Source organism: Hermetia illucens, chromosome 2 (genome assembly GCF_905115235.1).
Source record: "Hermetia illucens chromosome 2, iHerIll2.2.curated.20191125, whole genome shotgun sequence".
NCBI lineage: Eukaryota > Metazoa > Arthropoda > Insecta > Diptera > Stratiomyidae > Hermetia > Hermetia illucens.
Window position 1 is genome coordinate 189,061,168 of NC_051850.1, and position 23,964 is coordinate 189,085,131.

The window sequence follows — 23,964 nt, forward strand, 5'->3', positions numbered from 1 at the left end:
AAGTTAACGAACTTCTTCCGAATGAATCCTTTTCCTGGTCCTGGAGTACCTCCTGTTGCTACTCCTCTTGAATATGTGCAGTCGATGTTGTTGCTGTTTTTGTTGTCCAACGATCTGCTTTCAATTCACCCTTCTTCGGTTTTGTTACTGGTGTCCTTGGTAGAGTGATACTTCGCTTGAACACTTCGTTTTCCAAATCTAAAACACTTGTAGCATTAGATGCCACGGTGGCCAAATTGTCCACCACCGAGGCACTGCGGTCGAGGGATATCGACGGCCGGGAGCCCGCTTGCTCACTCCCAAAAGCCGCCGGTACTGGGGTTCCGAGCCCCTGCACCGTAACTTTACTCCTTCTCAATTCGTCCATGTTGGTTTTATTTTCTGGGTGTCCTTCCCATAGCCATTTTGGTCCGCGCACCAAAGATGAACAAACACTAGCCCATGCACAGTCAGAAAACAGAAGTGCATGAGCACATATTTACACATCAATAGGTATGCCCCAATCCGCCAGCTGGGGTCGCGCCTGATGGGAAATCTGGTCACTCCTCACAGGCTCTGTCCGTCTGTCTGTCTGTCACACCCGATTTATTCGGAAACAGCCGGACCGATTGTCACGAAAATTGGTGAGAGTATGTAATCTGGTGTTCCCTTTACATGTAATAAGTGGCGCCGAAGCGCGAGCTTCCGGTATTCCGACTTGTTTAATGTCATAGCCATGACCCAGTTTCCGATTCCACAGAAAGGTTCTGGCCCGTGTAAATTCCTCCCTTCTTGGCTAGTTCGTCCGCTACCTCATTGCCTTCCAACCCAACATGGCCTGGAACCCAGAATATCCAGACCTTGTTGAACGATCCGAGCGTATTTAGTCTCTCAATCCATTCCCATACCAGTTTAAAGTTCACCTGATTGCACCTAAGTGCTTTGATCACCACACGGTCAGAATAACAATGTTCTGCCCCCCCCCCCTACAGTTCCTTTGGAGATTAAAGTAGGCACATCTGTCCATGGCGTATATTGGCTCCAAGTACATTTTCTTTGGACCAATGACCCCGGCACCCGCTCCCTCTGCTGTGAGGGATCCGTCAGTTTACCAAGCAATCACTTATTGGTTTAAATTATATGTCACAGCCACGCTCTCCCAGTTTGCCTTGTTACTCTAAAGTGTTTCAAACTTCTTATCAAAATGGAACCTTGTTGTCAAGTTCTTCTTCTTTTTTTCTTCAGCCTCTGGCCCGGGGTCGGTTCGTCGTGATCGGTTTCGCTATTTAGCTCTATCAAATGCCTCATCTTGATGCAATCTCGAGGCTTTTAAATCCCCATCCACCGTATCAAACCACCGTTTTTTCGTCATTGCGGTAGATCTTAACTATTTTAATTTGAAACGTTCGTTGATACGTCGATTACAAAGAACACAAGTTGTGGAACCCCACTTCATCCAGGTTGCGTTAATTCGTTAAGCAATTTCATAACGCAGATCTCCATTGGTTGATATCGTTGACCCGAGGTATTTAAATGGCTCAATTTTGGACAGATCACTGCCGCTGACAGTGATTGTGTCTATTTCATGGGGATCGGTCGTCACAACTTCAGTTTTGTTTAGATTCAATCTGAGACCGTGTTGCATGAAGCGATAAGTTGCTCACGTTCAAAAATCTTCATGGTATGGGAAAGTAACCGAATCGGATCTGCTGGACTACCTCTCTTTTTCCATATTGGAACAGTGGTACTTTCTTGCCAGTCAGATGGTGTTCATCCTTCCTGAATAACCCAATTAAAGAATTCACTGAGCCACAGTGTTGGGCCCCAGCTCTTCGCTTTCCAGAGCTCAAATGCGATGTCGTCAGGTCCTGTGACTTTTTCCGATTTCATTCGTTTTATTGCCTCCTCGACTGCAGTTGCGCCGACAGGTAGAACTGGTCCAAATGTCGGCAATGATAGTGGAAGTGGAGGATGAGCAAATTATTCAGTTGAAATCTGCTCGAAGTGTTCTCACCATCTATCTGTGCGGCTCGACGGTTGGTAAGCAACGTACCGTTCATTAATGCAACAGAAATGTTCAATATCCTCCTCCTATCCACTGGCGTTTTTTACGGTCAGTGTTTTATCGTCGAGAAATTTGTTGTTGTTTCTTTTCACGGACCTTCATTTCAACATCGTCAGTCGAAAGCCAAGTATCTCGGTTGATATACCGCTTACCCGGCTTGGTGACGCCGAGGGTTGCAAAGGCCGCTTTGTGGATCGTGTTTTTCATTTGGTTCCACAATTCTTCGACATTCGTAATGGTTGGTAATCGCGTAAGTGAGATCATTTCTTCTTTCTTCTCACGAAATCGCCACCATTTAATGCGCGGCGGACTATTGCGTTTCTCACACTGTTTTATCGGTGGCTTAATTCGCAGAACGGCAATCAGCGGCCGATGTTAAGGTGCGATTGTCTCATAGGGAACAGCTTTGCAATCAGTGACGGTGGTAAAAGGTCGTGCGTTTTATGAGAATATAGTCGATTTCCGTTTTACTGTCCCCACTATAAAATGTAGGAAAATGAGACAATCATTTGATGAACCATGTATTCATAAGTACAAGGTCTTTTCATCGAGAAGTTCAAATCTTTTCATCGAGAAGTTGTCAGAAGGCATCTTTCTCGGCATCAGGTTGACTTGTCTGTGGTGCGTATGCGGTAAAGAAGTGAGTTGTGTGATCAGCTGATATGATGGTGAGCTTCATCAACCGATCATCAAATCATTTCACTTTCTTAATGGCATCACGGAAACCATCGGAGATGGCAATGTCAAAACCATATTGAGTGTGTGGGCTGCCAAAATAGAGAAGTTGGTAGCCATTTTTACCGCATTCACGTTCAATTTCGTAGCTTTTGGCACCAGACCATCGGGTTTCTTGCAGAACGCAGATATGAATACGCCTTCTCCGAAAAGTATCACCTCTGTGAACACTCGAAATCAAAAACTCGCTGTGGTGGAAGTTGCTGAGCAATACGCGAGGAAACTTCTTAACAGCGGGAAAATCAGAATTGATTGGGTATTATGTTGGATACGGATTCAGACCGCCTCAAAAAATAATAGAGATGTTTAGATTAGAGACACACGTCTGCAATCTGCCGGGAATTTGACAAGAGAGCAACATGTCGAAGATGTGGCCAGGTTTGATAACTGCAGACTCGGGACAGTGTCCAATCTTGGGAGTAAAATTGGAAAGAGCTGCGACGCGGTTAACATGATCCGCATTCAACAAATTAATATGGATCGGAATGCAACTGCTCATAGCGCATTTTGCTACAAAGATAAAGGCTGATCTAGTGCTCATCAGTGAACAGTATCGAAACAAGGACCCCACTTAATGGCACCTTGACATATTAGGTGCCGCTGCCATCTAGGTACGGGGCGGCACCCAACTTAGATTTCTCGCTCGAGGCCGAGGGGATGGCTTTGTCTAAGTTCGGTCTTTAGGGGAAACGTTTTTCAGTGTCTATCTAACACCGAATAAAACGATGCTGCACTTCTGATTCAGGGTTGAAGCTCTGAAGGGCGCTATCTTGGGCACGATGGGACGGATCCTGGTCGAGAGTGACTTCAATGCAGGGCACTTGAATGGTGTATGCCTCGGCCTGATTCCAGAGGGAAACGAATTCTGAAAATGGCAGCGAGAACAGGACTCGTAGTTTTAAACACCGGATCGGCCGCAACGTTCGGCCGGGGCTGCGAGGGAAGCATTCCCCACGTAACCTTTACTGCAAAGGAGGCCTCTCCTGGGGGTGAAGGCGCTGCAGCTAACACTTCCGTCAATTCAGTTATGAATTTGATGACAACAGCCTGCGGAATTTCCACGCACAGGAGGCATCGAGACGAGGCAAACCTTCTATGTATTGGTGGACGCGGAAATTGCCGAATTACGAAAGAAGTGTCACAAACTCCGCCTTGACATTACGTCTAAACGATCGGGAGGAGGTATGTACCACAATGACTGAGTACAAATCAGCCAAAAGGAGACTCTGCAGTGATGCAAACAGAAGCAAAACTCGCTGCTGTCAGAACTCGGTTATAAACTGATAACTCGAAAAATCGAGGCTTTGCGGAAACGGTATTATACGGGCACTATTCTCTAGTTGATAACAACAGCGTGAAAGGCACCAAGGCCTACCCGCTAGAGTGATGAACAAAGCAACCCTTAGCTGAAGCCTGCATATCGACCACTTTGCATCCTGGGACCGGCCAGAAAAGTGCTCGAAGAGCTCATCGCTGAAACAATTCGTGCTGCCCGGAGACTTATCCCCACGATAGTTTGGTTAAGGAACAGAGTGGTCCAAAATGGATGCTGTCATGCAAGTCGTGGATACTGGTCATCGAGCGAAGGCGCCTCTCTTGATGGACAGTGCTGCTCGTTACGCTTGATGCCATTTTGTAAAATGGAAAGCCATTCTAGGCACACTAAATAATAATTTCCACGTGCCAAGCAATAATTGAGGGATTGCCTGGGAAATTACTCATACTCTACGAGACGCTAAAGGGTCAGATGGCCATGGAGGTCACGTCGAAGCTGGAACGCTTCCTACGATAGTCTGCTAAGACTCATCATGCCAGAAGAGTCGCGTCTGGTCGGTTATGCAAATGATGATGCGGTGCTTGTTGCTGGATGCACGGTCGGCGTCTTCTGATGAGTAAAACGCAGTCTGCTCTGTTCTACGGCGTTGAGCTATGAGGTGTTGCTTTTAGTAAGGAGGTATATCGTAAGTGCCTTACCCAAAAATAGAGAGCCGGGGAACTTTACGGGTGGCCGGGATTGTGAAAAGACTAAAAACACTAAATGATTGACAACTCATTGACTCCTTGTCTGACTCTTTCGCGCGTGTAGGTCTATTGATATATCTTCATATAAGCATTGAGTGTATTCTGCTTTTGGCTAGGGTAAGGGGATTCGAATTTTTGTATTATAGCCATCCATTCCATTTTCTTCTTCAGGAGTTCGGTGTTAGCACCACCGAAAAGGAACAAAAAATGTTGAAAATTCTGCCCAGGCAAATATAACTAACATTCAGGTCTAGTCAAGTTCAGTGACTAGTTGGGGATTTCAGCTGAGCGTACAGTATACGTCAGCCGTAAATGTTGAGGTGTCAGCTCCGCGATAATTCATCTCATTTCGCGGGTTGGAACGCCAGCCGGATCGTGGGCGTTAGGATTGCCTAAAAGGGGTAGGATAGCACAATGGGCATATTAGAGCCGTGGGTACTGGAACCACAACCCCTTTCTTCAAAAAATGTAACTAGAATCATTGTACATAAACTTGAAAGTCTTCTTATTAATTTTTGGCACTACAGAGTTTAAGACAAGACTTCATCTGTTATAATCAAATGTTTATCTGCAAAAACTGCTTTTCCTTTCATTACTTTTTGAATAAATAAATAGTCAAAGATCACCCCCACATTCGCGAGCCCGGCTAGCACAGAGGCAAGCAAGCACGTGTCGATTAGCTGCAATATTTGCCGGCGGACCTTCACGCCCAATTTCGCCATCCTTTCAAGTTTTTAAAGTGGAATAGAATAAAAAGACTATTTTGCTAAATTTAATTTATTTAAACAATAATTTCATATGAGTTACTACCGTTCAATCCACTATGATATCTCAAATCCCTAAACTAGTAGAAGAAGTCCGTTTTTTAACGATTCCACAATTCCAGGGAGACAAAGCGTTTACCATCCCTATAACTCGCTCGTCGAGGAACTGGCCTAAATAGATGCTCTTCTGCTGGCCGTGTAGGCATACAAGATTTCCGAGGAATAGAAAGCGGGCCTAAACACCGAGCTGGAGTGCGTTTGCTATGTGGTAATTGTACTGCAGTCCCATCTGCCTTAAAACTGTGTCTAAAGTAGCCGCGTGACGATCGTGCTGTGGCATTGCCATAATTAAAATGGCATTTGGAATTCCTTGCTAGTTCGTTCTTATACGATTGAAGAACCATAAGATGCGACATATTCGCAATGCAATCGCCCCCTGGTATTTGATTCTCTGCTACCCCACTCCAGGGCCCAAGCATTGAAATCATCAGCAATCACCTTTTGACTTTGTCCCTTTCCGTCGAAAACAAGATTATCGTTTCCTCGAACTTAGACAGTGTCAAACTTGGTGGTGCGCTTGCGAGTTCCCCGGTCTTTCCAGTTAGGGTACCAATATTTAGCGTGCAGACACGTATTTGTTGTGTTCGGACTAACGTACTTACGCCCTGACACCGTCCTTGCCCATTCCTCGAAAGGACCGGGACCCGTTGCGCATGTCCTCATTGCCCCACTTTGGAGTTTGTGTAACTCCCTGGCTTGTGTGCTGAGTTCAGTTTTTTCTGCCCAGATTACCCCGCCATGGGTAACCATTGGCCTTACTATTGCAGTGTATATCCAAAGCAGTATCTTCGGGCTGCAACCCCATTTTTTCAGTCATTACGCTTGCACACGCCCCCTCAAGCACCGTACAGTCGAAAATCGAAATGGGCCGCATTGTTGTTTTAGAAGTTAACCCTGATTACGCTAATTCTGAGAAGCGCTTGTTTCCATTTTTAAGGTTTTGTATAAACACAAAACCTTATTAAAATCGGTTTACTGTCTGTCCGTCACACGCATTTTTCTCGGAGGCGGTTATAGCGATTGACACCAAATTTGATAGAAAGACGGGGAACTGTTAACGCTCACGCATACAGTAAGTTACATCCTTTTACGTTGAATTTAAGGGGGGGGGGATCCCATACATTCAAAAGGGGGGTGTAACATTTTTTTTCATCAAATATAGTCATGTGGGGTATCAAATTAAAGGTCTCGATTAGCACTTTTCGAAGCCGGTATATGAGTAATAAAAACTTTTTATTTGGTATTTAGAAAACAAAATTTAGTCTTTTTTCCCAACTCTTCAGATGCTGCCTAAGCTCTTCTTTGCGGACATGTTAATATTGAACGCGTAAAAGATTTCCGGTCGAATCTTGAGCCCAGTTTCATTGAAAAACAGGGAGGGGGTAAAAATACAGAAGAGCCTTTGTGGGTGCTCCATATTCTACAAGAAGTAAACTGAACAAAGAATTATAGCCCCCACAATGACCAACATTGTAAAACTTGGGTAGCTCAGCATTCGAAAAACTTGAGTAGTGATACTTTTTGAAATACTGTTCTATCCAACAAGGCGTATTTGCCTTAAATATATGTTTGTTGACATTCATTTCAACACAAGAACTTCTACTTCAAATCGTTTTATAACAAAAAAACTTCAAAGTCGTAGTACTTTAATGTCGTGAATTTTCCATTATTCTCCCAGAATCACTCCAAAGGCTCCTCTTGCTGAACCCCGTAAGTGAGCTATGAGTACTTCTCCAACCAAATAAATTTCACTCATTTATTTCGACTAAATGAAAAAGAAAGCAAACAAAAAGATAAACATTTTCATGGTCCATTTCATTCGTTTCAATATTTGATCAACAGGTGAAATTTTAATCGGAAATATTTGTCTGGGACATTAAAAAGAAATGCTTTCACATTCAGTCCTAGAATTGGATGCTTTTGTTTTTCTTCGGCGGAGTCTTAACAGAAATGTAATTTTGTATTTTCTAGAAAACGTTTTTAAATTTCTACAGAATCGTGAAGAAGATATATAAATCTTTTTGGGAAATGAAATTTAGGGAAATTCCCTTAAAGGCATGAGCAAGTTGGTATGGTGGATTTTTCAAGTCCGTTTCAGCTTTTGTTTGATTTCATGCAAGTTCCACTCAAGCGTAAGCGTGAGATCTAAGCGCAAATCTTATTTCGAGCGGAAGCTCCTTCCTTTATACTTGAATTCGTGATATCTTTTTTATATATTATTTGCTTTTAACAGATTCCTATTTCTGGTTAAATTGCTTTGAACTTTACAACATTTCCGCCTGATGAGAGCATGGGTATAAGCAGAATATGAGTATAGCAACATGATACTCGTATATTGTTGGAGTTGTCGCCCTTCCTTAATATATGACCTAGTCACTGCCACTTCTGCTCTCGCAATACGGCCACAGCCATCTGACCCATATGTCAACGAATTTCTTCTTTAGTTATGGTGTTGCCCCAAAGCAGAATATCCTGATGATACGATACTGTCACGAACAATGGTTGGAAGGGTATTAATATGGTTAATATAGGACGATTCAGAATGGAAACCAGCCTGTTCTCTGTTCATCAAGTTGCAAGGTGATCCTTGATGCGTCCCAGGGTGATTGTAACTAGAATCTTTGCTACAGTAGGTAGTACGTAAATGTCCCTTCAGTTATTACATCCTTAGAAATCTTAAGGATTATCCCTTCCTTCCATTCACTGGGAAAAAATTAAGATTTCCAGTCGTTCAGGATTTACAAATGAGGAGGGTCAAATCACATCCAAAACTTACCAAAAAAAGACCTTATTTTCGAGCACAAGAAGCTTTATGATAAAATCGTCTTAGAAAAGGAAGAAGACATAATGATTAGCCGGTAGGAGATTTGAGTAAGGTCACTACAAAGGGGAAGATTCATGAGGCATTGGACAAGGAGTTAATTTTATCGGGTTTGAGAAATCAGCGGTAAAACGCTACGACGCAGTCAAATTGTTGGCAACAGAGAGAGAGAGAGAGTTGCTGAATTATGTTTCGATTCAGGAAGTAGGCTGTACTGAAGCGGAGGCTTCAGTCGTGCGAATAGTAAGTCTAAATAACGCAGAAAATGCGACGCGAAGAGTCATATTAGTAAAAATTCCGAAGTTGATCCAAAATGCACACTGTTCAAAGAGAAAAAGCCCGGAGTGCAAAAAACCACCAACAAAAATTACAGATGAACTTCATACGAATCAGTCGCGAAAATACTTCGATTTGGCCACAGCTAGCGAACTATATCCGCTCACAGTGGCATTAACTAGAGAGCAAAATGATAGACATGCCAAGTCCATGCCTTTCAAGGGGTAATAGAATACTCGGGATGATGGGGGGATGTGAAGGGAATCTTCAGATGCAGCTGCTATGCTCTTCGTAGCGCTGTAATTGCCAAATATGAATACAGGGGGCGCCATTTAAATTGAAGGCATCTGGCAACACTATAACTTTTGACAGAACTGTCAAATCGACTAATCAAATACCGCGTTACAAACGTCAGTCTTAGGAGATTTTTCGCCATGGACAGATACACTCCAAAAGAACGTGCTGAAATTGTGCAGCTATACATTCAAAATAACTTCTCAATTGTGCAAACACAACGTGAATATCGAAAAATAAAGAAAGTGAAAACTGCACCGATTGACGTTACCATACGACGTTTTTACGCGAAGTTTATTGATCACGGCAATCTTAATGATGCCAGCCACGCGTCCAGAATGCGCACATCACGCTCCGATGAAAACATCGCGCTCGTTCAAGCCAGTGTTGATGCCACTCCAACAACTTCGACCAAACGCCGTTGTAAGGAATTGAACATCCCGGAAACCACTTTGAGACGCATTATTCGTATAGATTTGAAGTTATTTCCGTACAAAATTCAAATGGCACACAAATTAAACCCAGCCGACTATGTGCGTCGTGTCAATTATGGCAAATGGGCTGTGGAAATGGCTCGAAATCAAAGTGACTTCTGGCAAAAAATCATTATGTCGGATGAGGCACATTTCTCATTATCTGGAGGTGTAAATAAACAGAATTGTCGATTCTATGCCACTGAAAACCCACAAATAATTCATGAAAAGCCTCTTTACGAACAAAAAGTCACAGTTTGGTGCGGCATTTGTGCAACAATGATCATTGGGCCGTACTTTTTTGAAAATGGTGCTGGTGCTACCGAAACCGTCAATGCCGACCGTTATCGACCGTTATCGAAAAAAGGACCAATTTGTCCATCAAGTCCAAAGGCCAACATTTACGCGATATCATCTTCAAAAAGTAGTTAAAACAAATCTCCCTGAAGCAAAATAAATGACTACGTAAAAAAATTGAAAATATTTGGTCTTTTATTTATATTTTTTTTAAAAAAACATCCCTTCAATTTAAATGGCGCCCCCTGTAGATGCTGGGCGCGGAAGAACTTGGCACGAAAATCACTCAACTTTTGAATCGAGCAGTCGCACAATAAATATTAAGGACGATATTCTGCCCGAAGCATTTGCAGAGCTAGACAATGGATCCGAGTTACCTGAGTGTCAAGAAAATCGTCATTCAGCATTGAAAAAGAAAATTGTAGCTCTGAACAAGATAACTAATTCAACCGAGCTACTGTTAGGATTTAACTTCGACAATATTCGAACGAGAGGCTATTGAATGGCGAAAACGGAGGGTTGACCATAAAGGAACTGCTTTCAAATTTCATGAAAACTGCACAGAGATCGAATACCTGGTTTAGTTTAGTTTAATGAAGCGAGTCGTATCTACGAGCACTCAGACCTTAGTTACGCTCATTGTACCGTCCCCGTAAATCGCTTATTCAATGTCTTCCCTCCTACGTCGTTCTCAAGCTTTTGCGAATCTGAGCACATTCTCGAGAGGCAGAGAATGCGCACATTCTTCGTTGAAGAAAACCCTACCGAGGTGTCTTCGTCTGAGATCTGCGGAGGCAGGGCAACTGCATATAAAATGCAGGACCGTCTCCTCCTCCTCTGTCTTTTCCAAAAATATTTTCAACGTTCTGTTGTGACTCTCTCGCGGAGGCGAATTGCCGCTTTTGGAATATATTGTTATCACATTATAAGCCTGCGTTGCTGAAGTAACAAAATCTAGAGCAATTCCGATTTAATTTTCTCTTTATGACTAAAATCACAATCAAAAACACGTACAGAAGAAGGCCACTGTTGCGAGAAGGAAGCCGTGCGTACTTGCCGGTGGTCGAGACAGAAGAGACCGGCTTATCTCCATGCGGTCATTTCCTGTCCCAACCAACGGCACCTTCTCACCGCTAGTCCTCCACACCCGTGGCGAGCTCTAAAGAGTGGAGAGTTCGGCGCGCCATCTATTTGCTCGCATTCGCAACATTCGAAAGAAATTTCGAATGTTGCGAATCCTGCCGCGCCACACATTTATTGCATATAGCCGAAACCACCACCCCAATTTTTCCATATGGTAGTTGAAAAGCCGTACACAATTGTGGATCCAGACCCTTGACGAGCAAGTCCATCAGCTTCCTCATTACCAGTGATGGTTGGGTGCCCTGACAACCACATCAGGAATGGTTCATTTCAAGTTTTAGCAGCAACTGTTGTCAACTTCACACCAACAGATTTGAATGGTGCGATCCCTCCATTTTTGGCGCAAACATTCTTCTGCTGCCAATGAAATATGCCACTTCATCTCTGCCTGGAATATGGTCATCATTTTTCCAAGGGGTCGGGCCAGTTCCATAATCATCACCAATCTGAAAACCATATGATCGGCTGGCATCAGAACCACCGGATGTTTGCCAAGGAATTTCCAGATGGACGCATGACCGTGTAATTAGTCGCCTTTCCACGGCTAATTGTATCGAGTCGATATGCGTCGTTGGATTCGATCCGTTCATCTCGAAATGAATGGGAGGCAGATTTAGGATAGCTTCGAGTGCTGCGGTCGGCGTAGTACTCATTGCTCCAGTAATACTTAGGCAACCAAGCCTTTGTATTTGCGTCAGCTGCTTCCTGATGTTAACAAAGCTCAATCTCAGCCATATATGATCCATGCATACATCAAATTGGGCTTTATTTTGGATGTATACATCCAATGAATCTGTGGCGGTCAGAGTGCCTAGGTCTTACCTATTCCAGTCTTACAGCACCAGAGCAATCTGCAGGATTTCTGATATTGTTCCTGAATATGGTGCTTCCACGTTAGCTTGAGTTCGAAGTTTACTCCTAAATACATGACTGTTTGTACCAGCTGGATTTCGGCTCCTGCTAGAGTGGGTAGCGTGTCTGTTGCAGAGGCACTAACTGTAGATTTCATGCAGAGTTGCATTCAAGCGGTCACTTACTGTATCCGTCAAATTTCCGGGCCAGATCGTCCGCAAATGATGGTGCGAAGACCTTTGTGTCCTCCAGGGGCCGAGCCATAAAAGAGTAGAGCAAACTCCTCCCTATGGGCCCTCTAAAAAATTCTGCCACAATAGACTTTTGGCGAACCACTCCAACATTTGAAGGATATAACTAATTAACAGCGGATTGATCACAAATTGCCGCTAATTAGGAATATTTAAAGGGAACTTCGATATCCATCAATGACTTCGCGCGTATTCTTTTTTGGACATTGCATTTCCAATTTTTGCCGTGAGCTCATGGGGTGCTGCTTCCGGTTTAGGTTTATTAGGTTGTTGCAAATGAAATGTCGGATATTTGAGTAAAATTTCAAAAAACTATAACTTTTATGAAAATTAATTTTATTAGTCAAAATAAGAACCAGCAGCTTCAATGCACTTCTCCCAACGAGATACAAGGGCATTTATTCCAGTTTCGTAAAAGTCTGGGTTTCTAGAGCTAAGAAATTCTTCAAAGGCACTTTTGACAGCTACTTCATTGCTGAATTGTTTCCCCGCCAAAAAGTGATCCAAATGCATTCACGAAGGAAAGCAGCTCTCCGACCCTGTAACTAGAAATCTCACTGAGGTCCCCAAAGAATGGTTTACCCAGTGTCCGCAGCCTGACTCGAGCCAGAGCCGGGCAATCGCAGAGAAAGTGCATGAGGGTTTCCCTTCCTTCTCCGCAGCTTCGGCAATGCGAGTTGTAGGGTAAGCCGAGCCTAGCGGCATGGTCCCCTATGGGCCAGTGCCCCGTGCAGACCGCCGTAATCTTGAATGCATTTGCACGCGTCTGGCACAGGAGCTCTCGTGATCGGGCTATGTTATAAGCGGGCCAAATTCTCCTTGATTTGGCACAGCTTGTAAGCCTTCGCCATCTCAGGCCCGCGGCCGCTAGGTAGTGCGAGTAGACTCGGCCCCCGACAGCCGCCAGCGGAACACCGACTGTGTTGCCCGAGGGACTGCCAAGAGCAGAGCCTTGCCTGGCCAATCCGTCAGCCCGCTCATTCCCTTCTATGTTCCTATGCCCGGGAACCCAGAGGAGAGTGATCTTGAGCGTGCCGCCCAGATGGTTGAGCGTGTCTCTGCACTGCCCCACCAACCGGGAAGATGTCGTCGTTGAGTACAAGGCCTTGATGGCCGCTTGGCTGTCGGTCAGAATGGCTATGTTACGCTTGGGACTCGAATCGCGCTCCAGCCATCGATAGACTTCCAATATCGCCAGTACTTCCGCCTGGAATACACTGGCGAAACCTGGGAGACCATACGACTTGGATACACCGTGTGTATTCGAGAAAACCCCCGCGCCGACTCCATAGGCCATCTTTGATCCGTCCGTAAAGAATACCGTGTCATAGTCTTGCAACACGCCGCCGGTGTTCCACTTTGCCCTGGTTAGAAGGTCCACAGCAAAGTTTCTCGTGAAGTTCAGCTTGCGTGTGACATAGTCCGTGGGGGATGCCCCGATTTCTCGAGGTATTTCATCTAGAATGTTGCTGTGACCGTAGGACTTCGCTGCCCAGCATCCGGACTCACGCAGTCTTACGGCACTGCACGCTGCAACATATTTGATGTGGAGGTCAAGGGGGAGGAGATGCAGGAGTACATTGAGAGCATCTGCCGGGCAGGACTGCAGAGCCCCCGTAGCACCTGCACACGCGGTTCCTTGAATCCTATTAAGCTTCGTTCTATTGTATTTCTTCTTCAAAGCCTGCCACCATACAATAGATCCGTACGTCAGGATCGGACGCACTACAGCGGTGTACATCCAGAGAACCATCCTCGGCTGGAGACCCCATTTCTTGGCAAAGGTTCTCTTACAGGCATAGAAGGCTATACAGGCCTTCTTAACCCTCAGTTCTATGTTCAACCTCCAATTTAGCTTAGGATCCAGGATTACACCCAAATACTTCACAGTAGAGGAAGGAACCAATCTTTGTTCATTCAGCCGTGGTAGATGGAATTCAGGTATCCTTGTCTTGGTGGTGAATAGCATCAGTTGCGTTTTGGTTGGGTTTATGCTGAGTCCGCATCTTGCGGCCCACAGGCACACCTTTCGCAACGCTCCTTCCATGATGTCACTCATAATGGACAGAAACATCCCAGATACTAGTATCACCAAGTCGTCGGCATACGCCACCACCTTCACCCCGCTGCTGTCTAATGTACGTAAAATTTTGTCCATTACTATTAACCAGAGCACCGGTGAGATAGCACCACCCTGGGGCGTGCCTCTGTTTACAGCTCTGGTCAAGTGGTTGCCTCCCAGATCGGATTGGATTATCCTGGTACTCAGCATGGATATAATCCAATGCGTGAGATACCCCTCCAATCCAATACCGGTCAAGGCTTCCTTGATGGCGTTGGTACTGACGTTGTTGAAGGCTCCTTCTATATCCAAGAAGGCAGCAAGGGTATACTGCTTGTACTGCAGCGACCGCTCAACCGTGCCAATTACCTCGTGGAGGGCGGTTTCTGTGGATTTTCCTTTGAGGTAGGCATGCTGGGACTTAGAGAAAGGCGTTCTCTCCATAATCGTCCTTAAGTGAATGTCCAGGAAGCGTTCTAGGGTCTTCAGCACGAAAGAGGTCAGGCTGATTGGCCGAAAGTCCTTCGCGGACTCATGACCGCGCCTGCCCGCTTTCGGTACGAAAACCACCCGTGCGCGCCTCCAGGACTGCGGTACGTATCCTAAAGTGATGTAGCTCCGGTAAATCTCAACAAGCCACGGCACAACCCTTTCCTGCTGCTTCTGTAGCATGACTGGCATTATGCCATCTGGGCCCGGAGATTTGTATGCGGAGAAGCTATTTATAGCCCAGCCGATCCTATCCCCGGTAATTACCGATTTGATAGTCTCACACAGCTGGGGTTGCCGCAAACCCTCCAAGCGAGGTTCTGACTCACAGTCCTCCTCGCTGGAGGGAAAGTGCGTTTGCACCAGCAGCTCCAAGATTTCACTAGAAGATTCCGTCCAGGAGCCTTCCGACTTTTTGAGGAAGGATGGACTCTTATGTTCCTTGGACAGAGTCTTATTGAGCCTCGCGGATTCACTAGTGCTTTCAATGTTCTGACAATAGTCTAGCCAAGACCGCCTCTTGGCGGTCCTGATGGCCGACTTGTACTTCTTTAGGCAGTCCTTGTATGGTTGCCAGTATTTTTGCCTGTAGCAGATGTTGAAGATTTCTCTGGTCAACTTCCTGAGACTAGAGAGATCTTCGTTCCACCACGGTGGCAGGGTCTTTTTGCTGTACTTAGCAGGGCACGAGACTTTGAAGGCGGTATCAAAAGCCTTCTCCAGAGCCCCGACCTTTGACTCCAGTTCGTCTGTCGTGCCAATCCTACCAATTTGCGCACCGGAGAGTTTGTTCTTAATTACCTGACCAAACTTTCTCCAGTCGATCCTCCTGGGGTCTCTAAAGGGCTTGGAGACCTCTGCGGCGAGATCTAGACTGAAGAGTATCCAACTGTGGTCAGAGAAGGATCTCTGGTCAGACACTCTCCTGTCCTCCACCCTAAGAATCTCGTTGTCGGTTATTAGGGTGATATCAAGGACCTCTTCCCAACCGTCACAGTTCTCCGAGCAGGGGAAATGAAAGGTTGGTGTACTGCCCCTGTTACACATCGATAGATTTGAAGTAATAATAAAATCAAAGAATGACTCACCCCTTTCGTTGATTTCAGAGCTGCCCCAAAGCGTATGCCTTGCATTTGCGTCGCAGCCTATCAGCAGGTTGGCTTTCTTTGGTGTTATGGTGTTCATCAGATGTTGTAGTTCTTGTGGCGGAGCTGATCGGTCGTGAGCCATGTACGCCGAGGAAATATACACGTTCTCTGCCCCCACCTGCTCCAGCTTGACCACAACTAGGTCACTGGAACTCAGGTCCGGGCACAGAAAAGCGTGCAGACTCTTCCTCGCAAGAATACATGCTCTAGGTTTAGCCTGATCAGCGTCTCCTGTGCTGTGGAATAGATTAAAATATTTGTTTTGGAGCCCTTTGATGGTTCGGTCGCTTCCGACCCAGGGCTCCTGTATTAATGCGATGTCGATGTCTTCCTCTAAGAGGAAGACGAGCAGATTAGCCGAGGCCCACTTCGAGTGCTGCAGATTTATCTGCGTTACCCTCAGCATGATCTGCTTGCGTGGGGGGTTCGACAGCCCCCGTCGGACCGTCGATCGTCATCTCCTCCAACAGCTCGTTGGCGGCGTCGATTGGGTCAAGGTCGTCGTCCGGTTTTGCAGAGCGGCACACTTTTACTTTGGCATTCCTGACTTCGAACCACACTTTGTAATCGGCCTTTTTCAGTGTTTCCAGGCACTCCTCGTTTATGCGGAGTAGTACGGGCTGGCTGTTTATCTGAGGTTCCTCCTCCTTTATAACAACCCAGTCGTCCATGGGAATCCTGGGGTTGTGAAGACGCAGGAAATGGACGAGCTTGTCCTTCTCCATGCGGATCTTCGGCAACCAAATGCGAACGACCGGTCTCCTGGGAATCTCGTCGTAAGGGATAGTCTTGAGCTTAACGCCCTCCCAAGCGTCGCTGATCTTAGCGACGCACGAGCCGAGAAAGTCCTTAGAGAACTGGTCCATGCAAGCTATTACGTGGAACCCACGGACCACATGAGATGAATCAAAGTGGGGAGTGAGTCCCGGTTGTTTGCCTCCGGTTTCCACAAGATGTTCATAGACCATGCCCGACAGCCTAGCCTCAACACTGGTCCACACCTCCAGCGTTAGTTTGCCGCTAGCAGAATTGCCATCCGCCAGCGCCACCCATAAGTGACTCCTGGCCACATCGCTGAAGGTCTTCGCAGTGCGTGGCCCGCCGGCTGACGGTTGCTGAACAATTTCTTTCGTATGTTGCTTGGCGTCTGCGCTCTTGCCCACTCTACTCCGCTTTTTATCTTGTTCGACCTCGCCTTGAGATCGGTTGCGTTTTAGAGCGATGGGCTTCGCCTTCTGCTCGTCAGCCCGGCGTTTGCTGTTGTATTCATCAACAATCGCCTGGTATTTAGCGAGGTCTTTTTCATCCCGCTCGTCGACAGTACCGGCCTCCTTATTCTTGGCAATCTTGCCGAGAATATGCATGGCCTTCTGGTACTGACTCTTGAGCAGGACACCCGTGGACCTTCGCTTCTTAGCCGGTTTCCGGCGATTCTTGTCGGTTTTCGCTTTCGAGGGATCCCCCGACGCTGAGGACTTCGGGTCAGGAATACTATGTCTGGTACTCGCTACACCCAGCCTGACGGCAGTGGATTCCAGACTAGAAGCCACTAGTCCGTCTGACGCCTCGCTCCGGGAGGTCCCTGCGGTTGGTTTCATATCGTAATTCATTTAATTTTTGGATCGTCATTCTGGAAAAATGAGGTCGGGCGTTATCATGGAGCAGTATCACTCCATCTCTGTTGACCAATCTAGGCCGCTGAACACGTACTCGTAATTTCTCATGCATTTCATCAAGTTGGGCACAATATTTCTCTGCATTAATTGTTTCACCACGCTCCAAAAACGAATAATGAATAATTCCAGATGCAGACCACCAAACAGTTACCATTACCTTCTTCGGGTGAAGGCTCGGTTTTGGCATGTGTTGTGGAGGCTGATCGGCATCTAGCCATTGCGCTGATCTGCGACGGTTGTCGTACAATAACCACTTTTCATCGCATGTCACTATTCTGCGCAAAAAGGGATTGTTCCTGTTGCGGTTGAGTAGAGAACTGGATATTTCCATTCGCAGCGCCATGTTTTGCTCGTTGAGTTCATGCGGAACCCACTTATCAAGCTTCTTGACCTTTCCAAGCTGTTGTAAGTGCCGAGATACTGTCGAATAGTGTACGCCTATTTTCTCTGCAATGTCACGAATCGATGATCGGGGATCAGATTCCACTATCAAACGCAACTCGTCGTTGTCGATCGATGGTCCTGGGTGTCCACGAGGTTCACTTTGGAGGGTCATGTCGTCTGATCGGAATTTTTCGAACCACCACTGTGTCGTTCGTTGGTTTGCTGCGTCAGCTCCAAATGCTCTGCAAATGTTTCTGGTTGCCTGCGCTGCGTTGTGACCAAGTTTAAATTCATATAGAAAAAGTAGACGTTTTTGACTCCCTTCCATGCTTTTTTCTTTGAGTTTTACTTGGAACTTCAATGACGATTGAAACTGAAATGACTCCTTGATCGAACGAACGACTATTTATACTCAATTATCCCATACCACCAGAGTCACCTTGCGGCAGTTTTAAACATTAAAATCATAACTAACTTCACTTCATTGAAAAATCCGACATTTCATTTGCAACAACCTAATATAATGGAATGGCCACTTAGGAATGTATGCATGCCTTAAGAACTAATCTAGTATTCTTCCCACTCCTTTTAGTGGAAAGGACGTTAGACTGATCGGTTGAGTCCGTTTAGGTGAATTTCCCTAGCTTGGGAACAAATATCAACTTATAAATATCACGCCATTTATTTGGAATATAAGCTTGTGCTAGTCATCCAGGATATATATTCCAAATGTGTAAGCCCTCGTCATCCGTTCCCTCTATTACTAGCGCAGGAATGACTTGTATCTATGGAAACAGTCAAATCCACATTTTACTCGCTCCGATCTTTACCCAATCTGTCTTTCGCGGATTCTTAAACCAAGTGGTCGGAGATGGATCCATGCCCATTACGAAATCAATGTGTCTTTGATTCCGATAAGAGCCGCAATGTCAGAGGATGCCACAATGATGTCGATGACCTCTAGCCCGACTACTTTGAACAAAGTTGTTTCATTATCCAAAATGATTATCTACAGACCTGTTCCTACCAGATACTCTGATAGTGTCGATGATATTGGAACTTCCCCAGTACACCACTGCTGAAATCACATCTTGCTATTACTCCGATGTCTTTTGGCATATTGGATAGCTCTGATGAATGTTCCACCAGAAACTTCTTCTGCGTCATAGAGAAAATATGCTGAGCACCATAAAATCTTTTTATCTCCTGCTAGACTCCTGATCTCCTGATTGACTTTTTATGGTCATGGCTATTGTGGTGTCGCCATCACAAAGGTCATTATCGAAATTAGCCTAGAGGTCTTTTGAGACCACCATGCAAGAGCGGAGTCTTATCACTTCCATTGATATACAACCTCTTAACATTCTTTCGGGAACACAGATAGTAAGGAAAGTTTTCGGCCCATGGGGTCAATCTCCTGCTTTGCTGCCTAGCAGCATCCGGATGGAGGTGTTAAAATTGTTTCAAAACCTCAGTACCATCACGCTCCCCTTCTAGAACTCAGAGGAAGCACTTTTGAACGATGGCAACTAGGAGACCTTTTTCGCTCTCAAAAATTTGTTTTCCGATGTCCTGGGCACCACAATTTTCAAACGCGTGCGTCCGTCACAGGTGTTTTCGTCGGCATTGCTGTAACATTGTACGGTATACACCTACCGACTAAAGTGAAGCTTAATGCAGTCCTTACAGCTAGCAGGAGTTTCCTTTTAAGCTGTTCGCACTGCTCAGCATCGTAACCGGATGGATTGGCTTCAATAGGCTTGGCTGTAAATGAAGGCTTAACCATTTCCGGCCGAGTCCTATTTAGTGCCTATTGTGTTGAAAAGTTGAAAACGTCCAGACGCAGATGGCCCCAACCTTGGTATAGCCCGTGGTTTGTGATTTGGCCGGAAGCGAGGGCTGTTTGCTCGGAGACTGTTAGCTGCCCGAGGACAGATGCTTATCCATGGGTAAGACCTTAGCCTCAACAGGTGCTGCTGATCGGAACTCGAGATCAGGAGTATTGACTTGCTTCAACTCGGGTGTCAAAGACTGGTTCCTATTTGAGTAAGTGCAGAATCTGAGTTTATACTAAGGTTCTCCATCCTCCAGCTTAGGATGGCCCTTCACCCAGGGTCGATTATCACGATCAAGATTTAGTTTTAGTTTTTTTTTTATAATTGGCTGCCATGACCTTAGTTTTACCGGAGAAAGTAAGCCGACCTCGGTAGAACCTCTTTTTGCCGAGAGTTGAAACGGGTGGTTGCCTCATATCCACAGTTGAACGTCCACGGCCACATCTTAAACCCTGTGACCACTCAGCCCTCGGCCCGGTAGTCACACCTTGGCTTGGGATTACTGCTTAGTTTCAGGTGTCACCTCTAGTTCCGTGGAAGATCTTCGAGGTAGATCTACTACCTAACTACACAAGATGATAATCCCTTTAAGTAAACATTTCTGGTTTTCCTGACACCAGTGCAAAACATGATTTGACATTAGTACCACCTACTTTTTTTTAATTCCCTTCGAAAAATATACTAATGCTCTATCATCTTCTCTTTACAGCACACTAGTCCCATGGAAAGTATTTAGACACGAATTAAACAAAGTTCATCCTATATCATCCGGTCTGGAAGCGATGGCATTAAAGACAACAATAGATTTAACGTGCAATGATTATATATCGAATTTTGAATTCGATGTTTTCACAAGGCTGTTTCAACCGTGGTCAACACTATTGAAAAATTGGCAAGTTCTAGCTGTAACACATCCAGGCTACGTAGCATTTTTAACATATGACGAAGTTAAAGCGAGACTTCAACGATACATTCAAAAATCGGGTAGTTATGTATTTAGGTAAATTCAAATTCTTTTGATAGCATGGCCATCATTTTCATTTTATAATAATCCCTTTTTAGGCTTTCATGTACTAGACTAGGACAGTGGGCGATCGGATACGTTACGGCTGATGGAGAGATACTGCAGACTATTCCACAGAACAAATCATTATGTCAAGCTTTATTGGATGGTCACAGGTAAGTCTGTTTAACAAAGTTTTCCAAGTTTTTTAACATCTTTTAAATTCGGTTGTTTACCTTTAAAATCTCCTGATCCCTTAAACAAGTCGGGAAACCGGAAGCTAGACGCTTCAGGTTTGAAAGGTTTTGTGTATTTCTTGACATTCATAGTCTTAAATTTGCAGAGGAGCGACAGTTTTGACCTAGTATAACTCTGTTAGTAATAGTGTGATTTTCACCAAATTTGGGAGGATCATGCTCTATGTTGTAGCCTACATTGCTGCAATTTTGTGATTCAAGGGTGAACTTAAGGGGGGTTTTCCTGTCAATCTTTAATAAACTTAATTGGGTAGGACGGTCAGAGCGATCATCCTAAGTGGCCGACAACGACCTAGAGGACAAAGCTATCCCAGAAACCTAAAAAAATTGGCGAAGTTGATCGTGAAGTTCCGCCCGCAAAGATTGAAGCTCCATCAAAGTGCTCGGTTGACACGTCCTTGCACGCAAGCCAGGCTCGGGAATGTGGGGGGGTCCTTTGAGCGCTTTGATGCCTCACGCTTCATTACTACAAAATTAACGTGTCTATTCCAATGCGTGGGTCCGCACCAGATACCAAAATAGACATACAAGAGAATTCGCGATGGCCTAACGAATAGCGACCAAAACGCGAGCTAAAATTGAAAAATCAAAAAAAAACGGCTCGACCTCGCCCCTGAGGTTCCCACCCTTCCTTGACATCCTCGGGCCAGTTTGCCTTTTTCAGGATGTCCCTGGCAGGTTCTGCGGGAACAAGGAGAAAGAGAGAGGGAGGAAGTCCTCAAATTACTCATGACTTAATTAGAATTCATGTGTGTGTGTGTGTATATGGTGGAGAGAAGCTACAGCTTCTGAGCACTCAGGCCGTGTTGGCCCATTGTACTCGCGTCCCCCGTCTAACGGAATATTCCGGATTCGTTAACGTATCGTAGGATTTCCGTTAGTGGATGTGATGCTACCCGTCGTAATTGGAGAACATCGGCACCAAAGATTTGATGCCTGATGCGTCCATAGGCGGGGCATTCACATAGGAAATGCTCCGTGGATTCCGCTTCCTCATTACAAGAGGGACACGTATCATCTTCGGTAATTCCTATTCTGAACATATGCCCAGCTAGTGAATTATGGCCTGTCAGAATGCCCACAATACACCTGCAAGTTCTCCTGCTTTTCGACAGGATAAACTTTGCGGTACGTATGTTGGGTTCTGGCAGGAAAAGTTTGGTGTGTCGAGCAGCATTTAGGCTCTGCCACCTGTCATTATGAGAAACTTGTTCCCAGTTTTTGAAAACAGATTTAGCCAATGCTACTGATACCCCAATTGCTGGCTTCGGTCCCGGCATAGGGGAGATGACCCCTCTTTCGCTAAAGCGTCCGAGATTTCATTTCCCTCTATGCCACAGTGACCAGGTACCCAGAGTAGTTCCACCGTATTGAATCTAGACATAGAGTTCAAACGGTTTCTGCATTCCTGAACGATTTTCGAGGTGATCAAAGGACTGCTCAATGCCTTCAGCGCAGCTTGACTGTCACTGCAGATTGCGATACGCCTGCCCTTCAACCGCTCGTCAATCACCCAGTTTGCCACCCTTAGGATCGCATAAACTTCGGCTTGAAAAACCGTTGCATATTGTCCCAAAGGAAAAGCTCACTTCTCGTTTTTATTCGAGAGGTAGACTCCGGCTCCAGAACCCTCTTCTGTTTTTGAGCCATCGGTGTAGAAGACTTCCGTATATCCCTCCACGCATTCCTCTGGGTCTTCCCAGTCCTCTCTACGCTTCAGGGTAACTACATATCTTCTACCAAACAGATGTATGGGGACACGAGAATCGGAAGGCATTGTAAGAACTGGATTCAGTCCTCCCAGTAACTCTGTGTCCCCCACATCCGTTGTTTTCCCATAGATCTAATCGAATTAGCCTATGAGCTGCTCTCATTGCAGTGCTTTGAATAAAGATATCCAGGGGCTGCAAATTGAGTAGTGCATTCAGAGCTGCGCCGGATGTCGTGCTCATGGCACCAGTGATACCCAGACAAACAGTTCTTTGCAGTGCAGCTAGTTTACGGTGAAAACCTTTTTGTCTCACCTTAACCCACCACACTACGGATGCATATACGAACATCGGCCTAATGATGGCAACGTATATCCACATTACCACATGAGGCCTGAGTCCCCATGTCGAGGCAAAGGTCCGTCTGCACAGCCCATAAGCTGTGAGAGCTCGTTTCATCTTTACCTCTACATGTTTGTTCCAAAGAAGTTTTTTATCTAGAGTGAGCCCCAGATATTTCACTTCTTCGGAGAGTTGAAGGGTAGTATCCCTCATCTCAGGGAGACAAAGTCCATCCAGTTTTCTCCTTTTTGTGAATAAATCCATTGTGGTTTTATTTGGATTAACTGACAAACCATGTCTAAGGCACCAGCTGTCTACCAAATCAACGGCGCGCTGTATATTCCTATACACCGTTCCAAGATCCCGATCAACACCAAGTACAGCCACGTCATCAGCATAAGCTTGAGCGTGTATTGGCAAATTTTGCAGTTCGCATAGCAGTGAGTCGATCAGCATACTCCACAGAAGCGGCGAAAGCACACCTCCTTGGGGGCAGCCCTTCGTTGCTTCCGTAGTCAGGTAGCGATCGACCCCAACCTCAGCGCACAACAATCTTTGCGTTAGCATAGCATGGATCCACTTAATTAAAGCATCATCAACACCATGCGCTCTGGCGGCATCACAAAGTTTTTAAAAAGGCGCACAGTCAAAAGCCCCTTCAATGTCCACGAACACCCCCATCGCGTACTCATCATTCAAAGTTGCATCCTCTATCTTTGTGACCAAAGAATGAAGAGCAGACTCACAGGACTTTCCACGTTGGTAAGCATGTTGGTTTTCACTAAGTGGGTGTGACCTAAGCGCCTTTCCACGAATGTGACGCTCCACCAGTCTCTCCAAACCTTTCAGCAAGAATGAAGTCAAGCTGATCTGTCTGAAGTTCTTTGGATTAGAATAGTCATCTTTCCCAGGTTTCGGTATGAAAACTACTTTAACCTGTTGCCAAGAAGAAGGCACGTAGCCCAGAGCAAGACATCCTCGAAAAATATTTCTTAGAGGTCGCTCTAAATGCTCCATACCCTCCTTT

The 23,964-nt window shown here is 45.5% G+C and overlaps 1 protein-coding gene across 1 annotated transcript in view; it reads left to right on the plus strand.

The window, feature by feature from the left end:
- The window catches only part of LOC119650457 (E3 ubiquitin-protein ligase CBL-B-B), a 305,536-nt gene that overhangs the window by 224,085 nt on the left and 57,487 nt on the right, over positions 1-23,964 (plus strand). Inside the window, exons 2-3 of the mRNA XM_038053313.1 lie at positions 20,336-20,626; positions 20,689-20,805. Of these exons, the coding sequence (XP_037909241.1) occupies positions 20,336-20,626; positions 20,689-20,805 (408 nt within the window). The remainder of the gene's footprint in view (positions 1-20,335; positions 20,627-20,688; positions 20,806-23,964) is intronic.